General features: G+C 34.4%; 3 protein-coding genes across 5 annotated transcripts; 1 reads left to right on the top strand and 2 right to left on the bottom strand.

Moving 5' to 3' along the window:
* Positions 1 to 1,731: 1,731 nt before the first annotated feature.
* Positions 1,732 to 4,744, bottom strand: LOC106415424 (metal-nicotianamine transporter YSL1-like). 2 transcript variants are annotated; one of them, XM_048741412.1, is made up of 5 exons: positions 4,607 to 4,744; positions 4,026 to 4,409; positions 3,467 to 3,734; positions 3,256 to 3,390; positions 1,732 to 3,154 (listed from the first exon to the last, which is right to left on the bottom strand). In XM_048741412.1, exons 2-5 carry the CDS (start codon positions 4,393 to 4,395, stop codon positions 1,924 to 1,926), a joined length of 2,004 nt encoding a protein of 667 aa, XP_048597369.1. In that variant the 5' UTR covers positions 4,396 to 4,409; positions 4,607 to 4,744; the 3' UTR covers positions 1,732 to 1,923. The 2 variants fall into 2 exon arrangements, with proteins under 2 accessions (XP_048597369.1, XP_013711585.2); XM_013856131.3 differs by lacking the exon at positions 4,607 to 4,744 and having other exon boundaries at positions 4,026 to 4,576.
* A 5,626-nt stretch (positions 4,745 to 10,370) lies between these two features.
* On the top strand, positions 10,371 to 11,411 carry LOC106415336. Its single transcript, XM_013856002.3, has one exon. The coding sequence runs from the start codon at positions 10,546 to 10,548 to the stop codon at positions 11,287 to 11,289; it is 744 nt and encodes a 247-aa protein (XP_013711456.2). The 5' UTR covers positions 10,371 to 10,545; the 3' UTR covers positions 11,290 to 11,411.
* Positions 11,412 to 11,473: 62 nt separating this feature from the next.
* Positions 11,474 to 16,692, bottom strand: LOC106415334 (serine/threonine-protein kinase fray2). Of its 2 annotated transcripts, XM_013856000.3 has the most exons (22): positions 16,522 to 16,692; positions 16,200 to 16,443; positions 15,868 to 16,122; positions 15,667 to 15,791; positions 15,530 to 15,574; positions 15,280 to 15,361; positions 14,574 to 14,642; positions 14,283 to 14,453; positions 14,126 to 14,191; positions 13,973 to 14,041; positions 13,819 to 13,890; positions 13,465 to 13,712; positions 13,258 to 13,379; positions 13,084 to 13,175; positions 12,973 to 13,011; positions 12,832 to 12,888; positions 12,642 to 12,749; positions 12,500 to 12,551; positions 12,372 to 12,424; positions 12,208 to 12,272; positions 12,063 to 12,114; positions 11,474 to 11,967 (listed from the first exon to the last, which is right to left on the bottom strand). In XM_013856000.3, the coding sequence occupies exons 1-22, from the start codon at positions 16,545 to 16,547 to the stop codon at positions 11,923 to 11,925; spliced, it is 2,157 nt and encodes a 718-aa protein (XP_013711454.2). In that variant the 5' UTR covers positions 16,548 to 16,692; the 3' UTR covers positions 11,474 to 11,922. The 2 variants fall into 2 exon arrangements, with proteins under 2 accessions (XP_013711454.2, XP_048597341.1); XM_048741384.1 differs by having other exon boundaries at positions 12,832 to 13,011.
* Positions 16,693 to 16,738: the final 46 nt, after the last annotated feature.

The raw sequence follows: 16,738 nt of genomic DNA, 5'->3' as shown, positions 1-16,738 counted from the left end.
TTTTGAAATAGGGTTTTACTGAATTTGATATGACTTTCCAAATAATTAGGATATTCTTCAAAAAGTGTCGCATTACATGGACAGTTGAAACTTGAAATATAACAAATTGCCTCTAATGAAACTTCGAGAGTAGATAACATTTCATGTGTTCTTATGCAATGATTTAGTCTGCTATTAGAGCTTTAATATTAAATAATTATGATAATTTGATTAGTTAATCATGAAAATCGTACATTACTAGTCTCATATCTACACGACTACACGGGGAGGAAGCCAAACAGCTAAATGCAAATGTTGAACACCTAATGCTAATGGTACTCATTGTCCAGCTCCACCTTGATAGATCATAACTAATCTTTCACATCATTCGTATTTCACCTATGAATATATTGAAAAGATATCGTTATATCCAAAGAAAGAGGGTGTCTGAAATGAAAAAAGATCAGTATGATTCAAATGTTTAGAAATCTAAATGGTTTTCTATTTCCAAACTTGAGCATCTTTAAGTCTGACTAATGAGAAAGTGCACATGGGGCTTTGGGAAACAAAATGAATTTTGACCAGCAGCAAACCAATCCCTACTTTTTAGCAAAAAAAAAACAAAAAAAAACAAACCAATCCCTACTTGGCCGGAAGATTCTCTCTCTCTATGCATGTCATCCGTTGTCATAATTTAAACTGTTAACCATTATTTTTCCAATCTGTATTTTTAATGTGATTTTGAGTTCATATCCAATAAGTTTAATATCATTGCAACTTGTGATCCCGATTCCAAGATTAGTTTAGGGCCGTCTAGTTTATCCCCTTTTATAGCTCAACTTTTAGGATTCGTCGGGTACAATCTGATTCACCCAAAAGCAGATTCTGATTATGATCAACTTTTTCCAGCTTAGATAAAATAACTGCTGATTAAGCGAAAATCATAGGCCAAATATGTTTTTGTTTGCCAACTATATTTGACCAATAATCTACCTTTTTTTTATCGCGCAATATTCACTAATCACTTATTTAAGTAGCATCTATGATTCTCTGAATAATTTAAGCCGCACTCACCATTTCAATCCAACAGCTCATATAACACCAAATTAAGTGTTAGATTTGTTAGTTTTATAATCATATTTAATGTGAATTGCTTTAGTCTGCTCTCGACTTGGTATGTGGACATGGCTTTAGGTGAGCAGGCCGAAACAGCAATGAAATGTTTTAGGAGTTTTGGATCATTACTAATCTTTCATAGATTTATACTATTACTTTCTATTTTACCATGCAGCGTTCAACCAACAGTATCAATTTTCCACTGAGTATTTATAAGTTTACTGCAATACAAAACAATTCTCTGTTTCACAAAAGTGTAATTTTGACAGATTAATAAATCTAGCTAGTATTAAAAGTTCTATTTTTAACCTTCATTGATACATTAATAACAATTTCTCACTCCACACTTAATACAAAAATATTGATTTTAAAATGAAATTATATATATATTTTTTGAAAATGTAAAAAATTACTCTTTATGAAATAAAATTAAAACTGTAAAAGTAAAACGATACTTTTTGTGAAAGTAAAGGATTAGTTTAATATATAAAATGATTTTTTTTTCAACCTGCAACTAGATTGACCACCAATGTTTGGGCCAATCCCCTAAGTGTTTCAATCAGCCCAATATCAGATGCACAGAGGATAACAGAGCCAAGATCCGTTGAAGAAGAAATGTAAATTAAACCAAAGAAGAAAAAAAAAACTTGTTTTGATTAATCACGATTCCATGTAAATATATTTTACTTTTAAGTCGGTAATTCCTACAAAGGAAAAGAAAAGAGATGTTCTTGTTCACAAATCTTCTTATTATTCTAAGAATAGGATGACTACAGTTTGCTTACAACTTCTAGCTTCAGAAAGACTTTCTTCTCTCTTGGACTGAACCTATGAAGCTAAAAACTTCATACATATTGGAGGTTTCACTCCAGCGAGTGCAAGTATCGCCGCCGGTAAAGTCCAAAGCCCTTCTCCGCAAATTAACCCCGAGGCCACCGCCGGAACCATAACCTCTGCTTTCTTCCGATTCATCTTCTCCCAAACAAACACAATCACAGTCCCAACACACATGTCAATAGCAAAATAAGCTCCGACAAGAAACGGAACCGCCATGGCCGTCGGAAGCGGCATGAACCTCCCCACCTTCGCCGGAGTAAGATCCCTGACGACGTTGACCAAAACCGCAAACCCGAAAAACCCGTAGCACATCTGGAGACAGTGAAGAGGCAGAGCAGAGAAGCCTTGCACCCCAAGGATCGCCATGTTTCTGTATATCAAAGCGTAAGGAGCCTTGAACTCGCCGTTAGGGTTCCCAACGTCGAACGCTCTGTAGAACAAGAAGAAACTCAACGGCGTCACGATGCATCCAACGATCGTCCCGATCATCTGGCTAACGAACATAGCCTTGGGCGACGTCATCGTGTAATGAGCCGTCTTGAAATCTTGCATCAATATGCAAGAAACAGACACAACGGACTTGATCAGTCCACACCCGGCTAGGCCGGCCACGACACCGTCCTCTCTTCCGGTGACGGCAGCGAGAACGAAGAGACCGATCTTCCCATAGTTATAAGCCATGTTGATGTCTGTAAGTCCAGCCCCATAGGCGTTACAGAAAGCAAGAGATGGCGCGAAAATGTAAGCTACAATAACGTAATACCATTTGACCTGTGGGAATATCAGAGGAACCACAACGGTTGAGACCGTAGCGAAGGTAAGATATCCGGAAACTCCTATCCACATGGGGATCTTGTCTCTGAGGAAGTTCTCATCTTCCTTGAGAAACTTACGTTGTTTCTTGTCACCCACGTCATCAAGATCATTAGGTTTGTTCTTCATTCTTGCGTTGATACTGATGATGGTGACACATAGGATCTTAACGAAAGTGTAGAGACCGTCACCGAGGATTAGAGCTACGGATAAGAAGACTTTGTAACCGTAGATGCTCTTCATGTTGTGTTCGTCTAGGTTATCAGGGAACCAAGAGCCTTTGAGTTTATCAAGAAGGGGCCACATTAAGCCATAAGAGAGGATAGCTCCTAAAAGCAAAGAAAGGTTAACCAGATGTGAACATATCATTCCTGCTCCTACAAATGTCATGCTGAAATCAAAGAAGAACCTGCAAAAGAATATTTTAATTTTCATGATTAAAAAACTTATATACTTAAAAGGAAAAGTGTGTGTGTTTTTTTTTAAATATAGTTGATACTTGATGCTTACGTTTGTTTCCAAGCTTTCAAGCCAAAGGTTGGGAACTGAGCAAACCCACAACCTTCTATGCCAGAGAAAAACCATTGGAAAAATCCCCACAAGAAACTAAATGAGAAGTATTTCATGAAACCGCGCACTTGTTTCCTGCATTGATTCCATTTAAAGATTAGGAAACTTGAGTAAGAAAAACTTTTTGTAAAGTAGGATGACTATAGCTTACTTGGCCTGTGCATCTCCTTGTGTGTGGAAACCATTGATGAGCACAGCAGTAGCTAAACCACTTGGATATGTTAACTTGAGGTCAATAATCATAACCTTTCTGAGAGGGATTAAGACGAAAAGACCGATGAAACATACGGCAAAGAGATATGCAGTCATCCAGCCAAGGCCTGGCTCTTTCACACTCTTCTCAGAGTTACCTTCCATGTTCGCACCAGATAACTCATATGTTTTATGGTTTAACCCTAGAAGATATGAAGCAAACCCACCTGAAAAGATTTAAAACACACAATGAAACCAACCTCTTTAATAAAAATATAAAATTAACCTTTAAGATAAAAATTTACAAGCTGGTTTTATATTATATAAACCCCCAAAAGCAAAAGCAAAAGTTTTTGTTTAGAACAACCAAACACAATAGCTTTTTATAAAGCTTATAAGCTTTTCATATGTTTGAAACTGTTTTACATATCCCTAAACTAAATATCTGCTTGTTTCCCACGAAAAAGGAAACTATTAAGGAAAAAAAAGAAAAAGAAGAAGAGTTTTATGTTCTTAACCTCCGACAGCAATGCCGTAACAAGCAACAGCAGATGTCTGAATCATTGTGTTCTCTTGTCTTGTGAATGGCTTCGCGACAAAACCTGATTTCTTGAGAATCTTGGTCCATGTCTGGACGAAGACAAAAGCTAGTAAAGCTGCAGAGCTGTTGAGATTTGGAACAATCCCTGTCGTAAGGTTTAGCTTCTGAGCTATCACACTGAACACAACTCCGATCACTATGCTCACTAGCACTCCTCTTACCGTTACCTGCTTCGTCCATGGTTCGGTCGTCCTCCCAGACATCTCTTCCTCTGTTTCTTGTAATTCTTCTTGTAGTGACGGTTGAATATTGCTTTCTTCTTCTTCTCCATCTTCTTCTCTCTTCATGATCCTTCTCTGCTCTACTTCCATGGAAAACCACTCAAGAAAGAAAAATAGATTTGAGCTTTGCAAATGAAAATTCTTTTAGGGTTGGGTTATCTTTGATACACATATATATACCAGAATTTTTAGGAATATATGTGTATATATATATATATATATATGTATGAAACTTTTTTTGTTTGATAGAATAAAAAGAAAGCTAAATGTCATCTACCTTCTTAAGTGCGCATGTCGGACACGCGCATTGTCCAAACGTAGACGAATCTGTCAAAACATCAAGTGATCAAACGCAAAAGCAGCAATCGCAAAATGTGTGAATAAAAAAAAGGGTAAAGAGTAAGGAGAGCTTTGGAACACAAGTCAAGTGGCCAAGTAGATTGTTGTTGGCATCTAGTTCCAAAGGACATTCAGTGATATTTTCACTTGTTTGTAAGAATCTTTGATTATTTTTCATTTACGGGCAAATGAACGTGTGGGTGTAATGATTTGAATGTTCTTTTTAATCAAAGGTTTGAAAAATAATCCGGCAATCACATCATCATAATTAAATGTCTCGTACATCATTACGTGTAAAATTTCCACTCTCGCTGATTTTGAAAATTTCAAAGATAACCATTATTGGTATGTTTGACTTTTTAGTGAAAACTTTCGACCCGGACCTAGATTTTGAGTCATGCAAATTTCATCCAATACGTAAATAAGATATCGAGGAAGTTGATCATTAAGATGAAAACCGATGGTTCTTAAACAAAAGAAAGGTTTAGGTGATTAAAATATACATATTAAATCACTAAAGTTTTGATTTCAACCATAAATAATTATAGGTATATATGTAGCTTTGTTTGTTCTTATCCAGCATTTCCAACATCTGGCAAATTCTTTTTTTTTTTATTGTGATGAAGTATTTTCTAACGCTACTCTTTTTTCAAAAAAAAAATAATAAAGTAAAAAATTAGATTACTACAGAAATTAAAGTACTTGTACTTATTGATTTATTTCATTTAAATTGAAAAATTAATATGACTACAAAATTCAACTCTAATAATAAAGTAATTGATTGAAGATATTCTCATGCGTATATATTCTCTTAAATAAGTTAATTCAGTATTTATGGTTTTGAAAACTCACCTATTTTGTTAGTTTAACAAATAAATTTATATGCAACGAAAGTTGATATAAACTGTAAAACAAATTTATATACAATCAAATTAATATTAGGGCCCCTTAATATTAACTGTAAAGAAAACTCTGAAACGGTAAGAAGTAGAAATACATTCATGACTTGATTAGTCAAATTCCATCTAAAAGCTTCATCAAACATGAGGATGTTTTACACTGTTTAGAGAAACTATATAATATAAATATATAACAAATATACACATGCCAATAACCTTAAACATATTCGACATTTGTTATTTGAATAAGATTATTATAAAATTTAAAGATCATGTTGATCACATGAATATCCAAAGCCCATAATTTCAAAATAATCAATAGGGAAATATATATATATATATATATATATATATATATATATATGCTATATTCTTGTATAATGCGAATATGATGAAAGCAGTGAGATTCTAAATGAGCGTGGCTCAAATATCACCACAAAGACAATGTACTTTCTTCTTGTTGTTTCCCTTTCTACGCAATCCTTCTTCTCAATTATTCTACGAAATCCATCTTATATTATATCTCCGTAGACCCCAGCTTCGGAAGTGTGAAATTTAGTTTTGTATTTTTAACCAATGTTTTAGATATATTAACGGTTTTTACTATGAATTCAGGCAACTACAAATTATGTGAGTATCTCACCAATTGCATATAACTTTAGAAAAAAAAACTTCAGATTTAAGATCTACAAATCCACGTTGCATTTGAAAGTTGAACCTAAACCATTACAAAAGAAACGATAAATAAGTCACGAAATAAACTTAGGAACTTAGGAACTAAAATATATTAGTAGGTACAAAGTTGAAACCATAACACTTTTAACTTTTCAACGAACATGTTGCTTTCTAATTCGAACTCTCCAATTTGCGTGCATCACATAGGGATGGACTTATAAGGTCTAGTAGGGATTAGATTCGCTGAGTTATTATCAAAGAAAATTTGAGGAAAAAACCAAAAAAACATTATAGAGTGGTGATAAGGATAGGTGGATGGAGACGAGAGGAGAAGAAACAATTACTACTTCTTGACACCATTCATTTGAAAGAGAATCTCATTCACTCTTAAAGTCACAACTTATCCTCATACAGCCCCACATTGACCTCAACCTGCGACAATTACGTTTTAGACCCTTTGCTAAACGTCTATTTCCTTGTCCCTCGAACTTTTGCGTTTGCTTCCAAACCGCTTAGAACATCTCCAAATAAAATTCTATAACTTTAAATATAGTATTTTTTGTTCTCCAAAAAGAAATATCAAAATAAAAATTTAGAGTTTTGGAAAGTAAAACTTTATATTTGAATATAAAAATTTGTGATTTTTAAGTATTTTCTCGTTTATCGTTTTAATCTTTAATTTTTTTTCTATCTCATAAACATTTCAAATTTATATTTATAAATTCAATTTTTACACATAAAATTAAATAAAAAATTAAATAATATTTATAATATTTCATAACTAGAATTAGACAACAAGAATATATAATAAAAAAAATGTACATGAAGATATAATTATTACACGAATTAATTAATATTATAACAAATTTAATAGTCTGGTAAATTTTTTGGAGACCTCCAAAATCTCCAAAATAGTTTCCAAACAAATTTTGTGTAACCGAAGATGGAGCATTACATAAATATTTTTTGAAAATAATGTGGTATTTTACTTGTAGTTTAATATTTAGTTATGTATTTTTATTTATAGTTTTATATTTCAGTGTAAGATTTAATGAATTAATATTGCTGTAATATTTTTATATATGTGCTAATTATTTATAAAAACTTTATGGATTTACATTAAGTATGATAAATATAAGGATTATAGTGTAAAATATAAATCTTTGTGAAGTTAAGTTTAAAGTTTTATTAGAGAATAACATTTTGAAACTTCAAATATAGAGTTTTAGGAATTTCAAAATAGAGAGTCATTTTGGAAATGCTTTTGTAGAGACATCATTTACCAACGAGCATTGTATTCTTTACTTTCATTGTCATGTTACCCTAAGTTTTTGTTCGATGAAAAGGCCACCTTTTATTATTAATCTTGACTAGTTGGAACAGATTAATACACAGAGAGAAGTTACTATGTTCCTACTTACAAGCCCATGTTACCGAAACTTAAAATATCACTATCAGTCCAAAATAAGCTTAACATATCAGTCACGTGCATCTGGTTCCTAGCAGCTGATGAGTTCTTTTAAGTAAAAAATATCAACTTCATGTGTCGGAACTTTACTCGGTGTTTAATTCCTATAAGTGCTTTAAGAAATAAAACGAAACAGATGGTTGTAGAATACCATATGACAACTAATTAAAATCACAAAACCGAAGTTTTAGATATATAGTGTGATATGTGAGAGATGCCACTGGTTTTCGGATTATGTGTCGAAGTTTAGTCGGTGTTTAAATCCTACAAATTTTATGTTTAAAAAATAAGACGAAACTACGACATATCTACTTCGTATAGTGTGCCATATGAGATATAGAAAAAAAAAAAGAAAACCAATAAAAATCATAAAACCGAACCAGTTTTAGTTAAGTTTTGGGTAACTCTTTAAAAAAATCCCACCAGTGTAATGTAAAGTTCCAATTGAAACAGAATATAATCATTGTTAATTGGTTTTGGCATTAGTTCATGACCTGTTTGGTTTCCTAACAAAATACACCATGCATCTAAAGATGATCAGAGTAGGTTTATTCATAGCTGTCTTTTTGTTTGTTTGTTTCGGTTGGCCTAATTGATTTTGGTTTAATCGTAGAGAACAGACTAAAAAGGAATGATCGGATATAGAATGTGGTCATGGTCACACTAAACTATAAAATAAATGTTTGTCTCGTCTTGTGTTGTGTATAGAGCGGCTGTTCGGTTGGCATTGCCTGCCTGCCATCTGTGGATAAATCTAGTCGGTTCATGGCCTGAATCTGGGCAATTAAAAAAACAAATCGAAATGGAAGACAACAACAAACATAACTTGAACCGTCCACTAACGAAACGAACCAAATCTCAAATCCTAAAAAAGCCCGGCCCATTATTTAGTGATTTTTTATTTACATGTATTAAAAAAAAGCAGTTGCGCATTTAACACAAAAGAATCGTGGATTGAAAAGAGAACCCTGAGAAAAAAAAGACCAAAACCAGCGGCTGAATCTGTGGACCTCTCAATCATGTCTAGTCTTTTATTTTTATTTTTTTGATCAAATGTCTAGTCTTTTATAAACTAAAAAAAATATCTTTCAAGAAACAAAAAGTCAACAATCAACATACGTTCATGTATGGTGTATTATCTAATTCTCCGAGTAAATGTATGATGTAATTCTTTGACTAAATATATTATAGCACTAGGTTAAGACCCGCGCCTTGCGCGGGATGAACATTATATATATAAATTATTTTATATTTTATATGTTTATAACATATTATGAAATAATAAATATATATTAAATAATTAAAAATTCATTATCTACTACTTATATAATTAAATTGGTGCGAACATATAAAAATTTTTTATAAATCGAAAAAAAATTTCTATTTGATATGATATATAATTAAATTTAAATAATAGTAACATATATATGGTATATTTTAATATTAATATTTATTAGATGATGATTTTTGCTCATATTGTTTCTTATCATTTGGATCTGTTATAGCAAAAAGTCTAAATTAGTGATAACAAAATTTTTACTGTGGGATTAATGGTTTAAGTAATTTATAATATTTTAAAAAATTAAGTTGTCAATATTTTTTCAAACTTTTTATCAAAAAAATGTTCAAAGTATATTTCAAAATTAAGATATTTATGTATTTTTATATGGCATATAGTTTAATTTAAAATGATACATATATTTATATATCTTTTATTTTTGATACTTATTAAATGAGACTTTCAACTTATATTATTTTTAAATTATTTGTATCATGTCATAACAAAAGTTTTAAATCATAGATCACAAAATTTGAATGTGAAACTTTTAACGATTTTAGTAATTTATACTTGTTTTTAAAAATTTAAAATATAATATATATATAATTTTTTTAATTTTTATTATATGGTTACTATGATTGTTTAATTTATTTTAATAGCTTAAAATTAAACAAATATAATTATAATACACACTTATTTTTCTCAAATTTTTGTTATTCAAAATTATTAATTGTCATATATACTTTAGCCACATTAGGCAATTCCGTAATCTTATTTAAGGAAATAATAAAGCACATTAATAATGTAATTAATAATATATTTATTGTGGTTTAATAAAAAACTTATTATATATTTAGATGGACCAACCTATTTCTCTAAGGATTCTAAGAATCATTGTAGTGATGACACGTGGCTACAAAAAAATGTTGCAATGCTTCTCAAATAATATATAGGGGATTACATAATTTACACATTGTTCAGTTTATAAGCTATAGCTTGGTCATATCTTATCACCTAAATCAAACAATTAACAAGCAATTAGCTGGGATTCTTGATTATAGTCCGGTTTATAAAGATCTTCGAACCGAACCAAACGAAAAGGGCAATGTAGGAAGAAGACAAAGTGTGCAGACAGTGGAATAGAAGACAAAACCACTGTCTGCAAACAAATTGTGCAACTCGAGAGAGAAACCACGTTCAGGCTAAAACTGCTTCGCTGTTGATATTTTAGACGATCCAATCCATGCAACCCTGATGAAAGGGCCTACGTTACATTATATTGACCGTAAAAACCAAAACCAGAATCAACAAAAAGTATTTTGTCGAGACGTCCACATCAGCAGCTAAACCGCGTGCTAGCCACCCGGTCCTCCACCCCTAGAATCTAAACAAAACAGAAGCCGCAAGTTGCCACCACCTTTTTCTCTCTTATGTTTTCCCTCTAAAAAGGCCCGAACCTTTCATGTGTGTTTTGCAATTCAAAGTACAGAGAAAAACAAAACAAAACAAAACAAAAAAAGGAAAGATTTTTCGAAGAACCCAACAGATATAGAAACATGTGTAGATCGACGGATTTCGATCGGTACGTTGAGAAAGAGAGCTTAAAGGTCAAAGCTTTCTACGTCCGGTTCACCGGTTTACCCACCCGCGAGTTCCTACCCGACTCTCTCACTCTTCTCTACCCGCCGCGGATCAACGAAGCCGCTTTCGAGCTCGACGGGTCCAAGATCCGACCCGACTCCCCAGCCTTCGTGACGCTGCACAGGGTCGTCAAGGGAGGAGAGGCGATATACGGGTGTAGAGAACCGGTTCGGGTCTGGGAAGGGATCCGGTTCGAGGTGTACATGGGCGAGGAGAGAGTCGTGAAAGGTATATTCAGGAAAGAGGATGGAGATAAGTGGAAGCTCGAGTGCGAGTGCGAGATGGAGGAAGGAGCCGCTGAGGTCGTTGTGGCGGCGGAGGGACACGTGGCGACGTCGACGATGGCGAGGAAACATAGGAGGAGGAGGAGGAAGCAGTTTGAGTGTTTGGAGGAGATACCTGAGGAGAGAGAGGAAGGGAGGGAGTCGGACGATGTGTGTTTTTGCACGTGTAGTTGCGGCGAATCTGACGACGGAGAGGGAGAGTGGGAGTCAGTGGAGTGGACGGCTGAGATGGAGTCAGAGGCTGAAGGAATGGGATGGGCCGTTGATTTGGGTATTTGGGTTATGTGTTTGGGGGTGGGCTACTTGGTGTCTAAAGCCTCTACTAAATCCTTGAGAAGTGGAGGAAGAAGAAGACGAACAAGAAGTCTCTTTTAAACTTGTCTGTAATCAAATCAGTTTAATTGTTCTGTTCAACTACGTCCAGATCATTAAACCATAATGTAAAACAATCCATGATTTTGGTTAGTAAGAGTCACACTAGTTCCATTTTATTTGAATCATATGACCTTATGAACAGAGGCAAGAACATGCAAGAATCTAATGAATGCAAGCAAGCAAGTAGGTCAATCATATTTGCATTTACAAATTAAACAAATACACAAAATGATCCAAAAAGTGATTTCCCTTTTCTTACTAACAACAATAAAAAGACCAAAAAAAGAATAAAAACTTGTTCAAAACGTGTGATAATAAAATTCGAAGTGGGTGTTGAGAGCCTTTCTTCTCCTTTTCAATTTTATTTTTTTGTATTCGTTTTTCTGCTGTCTTTTTAACTGTTAGTTTTACATCAGAAGCAGAGACACTGCTAGTTTTCTCGTTGTGGTCGTCATCATCACCGTCTGAAACACACACAGAACCTAACTAGAGAAAATCGCTGTTGTTGTTGCTTCACAGCCTTTAGTATTTTTGAACAGTCTTATCTGGTTTTTTATTGATAAGACTTTTCAACTCGTTCTCCTACAGGTTCTGTGCAGCTCAGTTTTTTCCGCCCTCGCTTCCCGCTCCTGCTTACACTAGTTCGCGACCAGTGAATGCTTTCAGTTTCTGCTGTAGCTGTATACATTAACAATAAATATAAGAATTGCAAAATGTCACATCAAATGGATAATGCATTTTTTTTAACGAGTTGAAAATGTGTGTTGGCTTACTTGGTTGTATCTTGATTTCTCTGAATCGAGTTCCTCCGTTAAGTCGTTCAGCCTGAAAATTTTGGTAGCGATATGCACTTAGTAAAGAGTTACTAAATCATTCAATAAAAGAAACAAAAAGATTTGCTCTAAGAAGAGGACTAACTTAGCACGGAGCTCAGAGATGCTGCTAAGTAGCATCCTCTCCCTCTCAGAAGGCACAGAATCAACCTGTAATACAAAAAAAATGAAGGTAGCATAGTCACATAGCCGCAAAGCAATATCTCTGACTAAACTAGAGCTCTATCCGTTTGGAGAAAATCAACTTACGGTTCCATTAGTCTCTGAGCGAGGCAAAGGTGGTAACTTCCCAGATTGAGAACCTATAAGAAAGATCAATGTACCATTATCATTAATTATAACGTCAGAAACGATTGTAGTAAAACTTTCGCTCTTACCGTCCATCGTCTCTGCGGATTGTACACTACTCAGTAAGTTCATAAGAAGATCCTGCAGTGAAATATATAGTATTAATAAAATACTGCTAATTAACTAGATAACTCTCATGTCTAATTGGACGTTTCTTGAACTTATATTCACCTGTTGTACTGAGTTTTGCTGGAAAATATGTTGAAGTTGAGGTATGATGAGTGAGGGAGACATAGGTTGGCTACTTAACTCCTTGATGGTCTGAGGCTGAACCGTTGGCTGCATGATACAAAAAAAAAAGATCAAGAACAGCTACATAATAAAATGACTTAAAAGGAAGCTTTGTGTGTCCAAAACTGACCATTTTAGGCTCAGGTATCCAGTTACCAACACTAGCAGATTTCCTCAGAGGGGATGACTGGAAATTGAGTGTATGATTTATCAGGTGAGGAGAAGAAATCATCAAATCTACAATAATAGAGAAGAGACTAGAATAACAAACCTGTGGAGATCGACGAGGGACTATACTCAATGGAACATCCTAGTGTAGATTGTATTGTTAGTTACCGTCAAAGAAAGAGAAGCAAGAACACTCTTTAACTTAAACACTCACCTTAGCAAGGTCCAAGTTTCCTGATGTTACTGAGAATCTTCCTTTCTGAACAAGATTACCCTTTGACTTCTCATCCAGAGAATCACGGAATCCTATTCAAAGATTTGACAAAACACATTCTTTAACTCAACTGCAAGTGAAGCAAAAAAAAAGTGCATGAAGATTACCACTCACCTCCTGAGTATTTAATAGGAGCTGACAAGCTGTTTGAAGAAGCACGAGTTGAAAGATTCAAAGGACCGCTAAAGCTAGGAGCTCTTTTGACAGACGGGGCTGCCTGGTGTTCACTCTCGGATCTAAGCATTGTTTAAAAAGTTGGATAGTTTTTAAAGCTTTCTCTTACATAAAAGGACAAGCAGAGATCTAAAGCAAATGTCCAACCTTTCAAACATTTGACCTTTCTCTGAAGCTGATACAACGGCCCTGCTTGTAAGTGGTCCACTCTGACTTTGGCGTCTTACCGGCTTATTAGCCTTGGCCTCAGGAACTTCATGCTCTGAGTTTGGTGTCACAGAAGAAGCATTAGTGATGAAAGTGAACTTCTCTTCGCAGTTTGGTTCTTCCACCTCAGTAGTGGAAACCTTTTCCTTCCCGTTCATGTTTTCATATAGTACCGGACTATCATTCACCTGCAGTGGCTTTGTAAAGTTAGTTCATAAACAACCATATTCTGATATACCAAAGAAGTGAAGTCTTATTAGATGCATTTTTCTAAATGATCCGCAGATTACTAACCTTATTATGAAACCGTGTATGGAAGATTTCTTCATCTTCCTGACTCTCTTCTAGACCATCGTCATCACTTAGCTATTTACACAAACAAAAAGAATATAAGAACAAGTGTTATGTGATGGGATCTAATAAAGGATATGCAATTGTAGTTACTTACCAAAGATGCTTGTGTTTTCAAGTCTTTGACATCAAAATTCCAAGCGCTCACTCCTCTTTGGTATTCACTCTGACATTCAACAAAAGAAGTGTTTCAATGTCCAACTCTTCATTAAGTATTTAGGTAATAATGTAAAAGCTATGTGTTTGTCACCATTGATATAGCTTCCTCATCAGCAGTGGCCATTCTCTTTAAGGCAAGCTGTGCAGCATCCTTGGCCTGTCATACACCCAACGCAATCAATCATCAACGTAAGAACATGATGATGATTTCAACAAAGAAGCACACAAAAAAAGAGAACACTGCTAACCTGAAGAGATTTTACACGTGTCCAAAGAGGAGGCAAATCAGCAAATAACGACTTCACAGCAAGCTCAGGGGGCTTAGTGTTTTTGAAGCAGGAGTGTTTCAGCAACTTTTCAGCGGTTGGTCTTTTTGTTTGATCTTTCACCAAACACATTGCAACCATTTCTTTAAAGGACTGCTCACAGCTGAAAGTCCTCTAATTAGTTTAGTTTATTAAAAAAAAATGTAACTGAAAAAACAAACACATCTGAAAATCCAACAAAGCTAGAACAACACCTAGAAAGAACACGAGTACCTTTGAGAATTTCTTATCACGGTCGTAATCAAGACCTGGAGGTGCGTTTTGAATAGTCATTAGCAGCACCTGTAATCAGAATATCAAATAAATGAATCAGAACTATCTTAATAGATTGCAAACATAGACATAAACTGGAAATAAAGAGACACTCCCTCTGTACCTAAATGATGTAAGTTTATATGTTCTTACATATATTAAAAAAACATACTCCCTTTGTTTCCACTCCATCTGTTCCCAAAAGTAAAATTTTCTAAAGTGTTTACGCTTATCAAGAATTCAATAAATGTTTATAATTTAATTTTTCTTTTACTTTATTATACACTTTCTAATAACTTTTCACCAATGAAATTTAATCAATTCAAATATTTTCATTTAATGTTTCTTAAAAATATAAAAAAAGTACTTTAAACATAGTACATAAAATCTATTTTTGTGGAACAAGTAAAAAATCTAAAACATCTTACTTTCTGGAACGGAGGTAGTACTAAATTTTAATGATAAACGTTTATTTTTGGTGTTTACCAATTTCTAATCATTTTAGATCAACATGATTTCAAGAAATACAATTAATCTTTTTGAAGTTTGTAATTTATCATTATTAACTAATAAAAGATACCTAGAAAACATAAAACAAGTATCTTTTTCAAAAAAAAAAATTTAAAACATTTATCTTCTAGGAAAGAAGAGAGTATTGATTGATTACCTTCATGGGGGGATATTTTGAGAAGGGTGCATGACCATGGGCCAATTCAAGTGCGGTTATACCAAACGACCAGATATCAGCCCTGTGACAGAAGAACAATCAACCAAATAAGCTACTATTGCATTTTCTTTGTTCACACACAGTGTGAATACATTCGGATTAGAGGCAGACTAGTTTGACAAAATTGTCTTAACATGCATACCAAAGTGGACTACTTTTTACATTTGAGCTTTAAAGACTATAAACTCACTTGGAATTATATCCATTTCCGGGCTGCAAGACTTCCGGTGCCATCCTACAAAAAAAGAAACAAGAGTTTAAAATGTAAACGATTTGAGTACAAAGTGATGGTTTATGAAGGTAGAGAAAAGAATCACAATAACCTACCAGCAAGGAGTACCAACAAATGTATTTCTTGCACGTTGCCTATCACCGTTATCAAACAAGCAAGCAGACACGCCAAAATCGCCAAGCTTAATCTCACCATTGTCATCAAGAAGTATGTTTCCTGCCTATTAGGATTGAAGAAAAAAAAAACATTATATGGATGACTGAAAATACAAAGTTCCAATTTTTTTTGTAACCAACCTTAACATCACGGTGGATATGGCCTTGTTTATGAAGATAATCAAGAGCTTTAAGAGTTTCTTTCAATATAGAACAAATAGCCGACTCTTCAAACCCGTCTGAATAAGCAGTCTTCATAAGATGCAGACAAGAGCCTTGCGCCATGAATGGCATCACCACCCAAAGACTATGGTCGACGGAAAACGAACAAAACGACTTTATAACGTTTGGATGGTCTATCAAACTCATAGTCTGAGATTCCCTCCTCACATCATCCTACACAAAAAGAGAGATCTAAGACAAAGGGCGGCTGGCCTTTAACTAATTAAAAGATCGAGGAAGAACAAACAAACCAGATTGCTATTGCATCGATCGAGATCCAGACACTTGACGGCGATGACTTCATTGGTCGGGAGATAGATCGCTCGATAGACAACGGCGCTAGCTCCATGGCCGACTTCTTCCATAAGTTTGTAGTCTTTTGGATTCATTGAGAAGCCTCTCTGCTTAACACTACTACCGCCACGAACAACAGCACCACCACTACTACTACTACCTCTGACCATCTTCTTCCGTCTCTTTCCACCGAAAACCGCCCTGAATACCACCACCAAATCAACAAAAAATGATAAATAAAATCAGGAGAGGAGGAGAGAGAGAGAATAGTAGTTTTACTCGAGAACAAGTCGAAGAAACCCCATTGAAGTTTGAGATGCTGATTGAATTTTTTTTTTAATTTTATAATTAATTCAGCTATATTTGTTTTTTTTTAACTTGGCTCTGGCTATATTTCTGATCAGTTGACCGCCACGACAAACGCGATTGATAGCGAAAGAGAGAGACAGAAGAGGAGAGCTGTTGTGTGCTGAAGTGTTAATGTGGTAAGTGTTTA

The sequence above is a fragment of the Brassica napus genome, chromosome A1 (assembly GCF_020379485.1).
Source record: "Brassica napus cultivar Da-Ae chromosome A1, Da-Ae, whole genome shotgun sequence".
NCBI lineage: Eukaryota > Viridiplantae > Streptophyta > Magnoliopsida > Brassicales > Brassicaceae > Brassica > Brassica napus.
The sequence above is the reverse complement of the archived record's forward strand: the minus strand, read 5'-3'. Positions and strand labels throughout refer to the sequence as shown.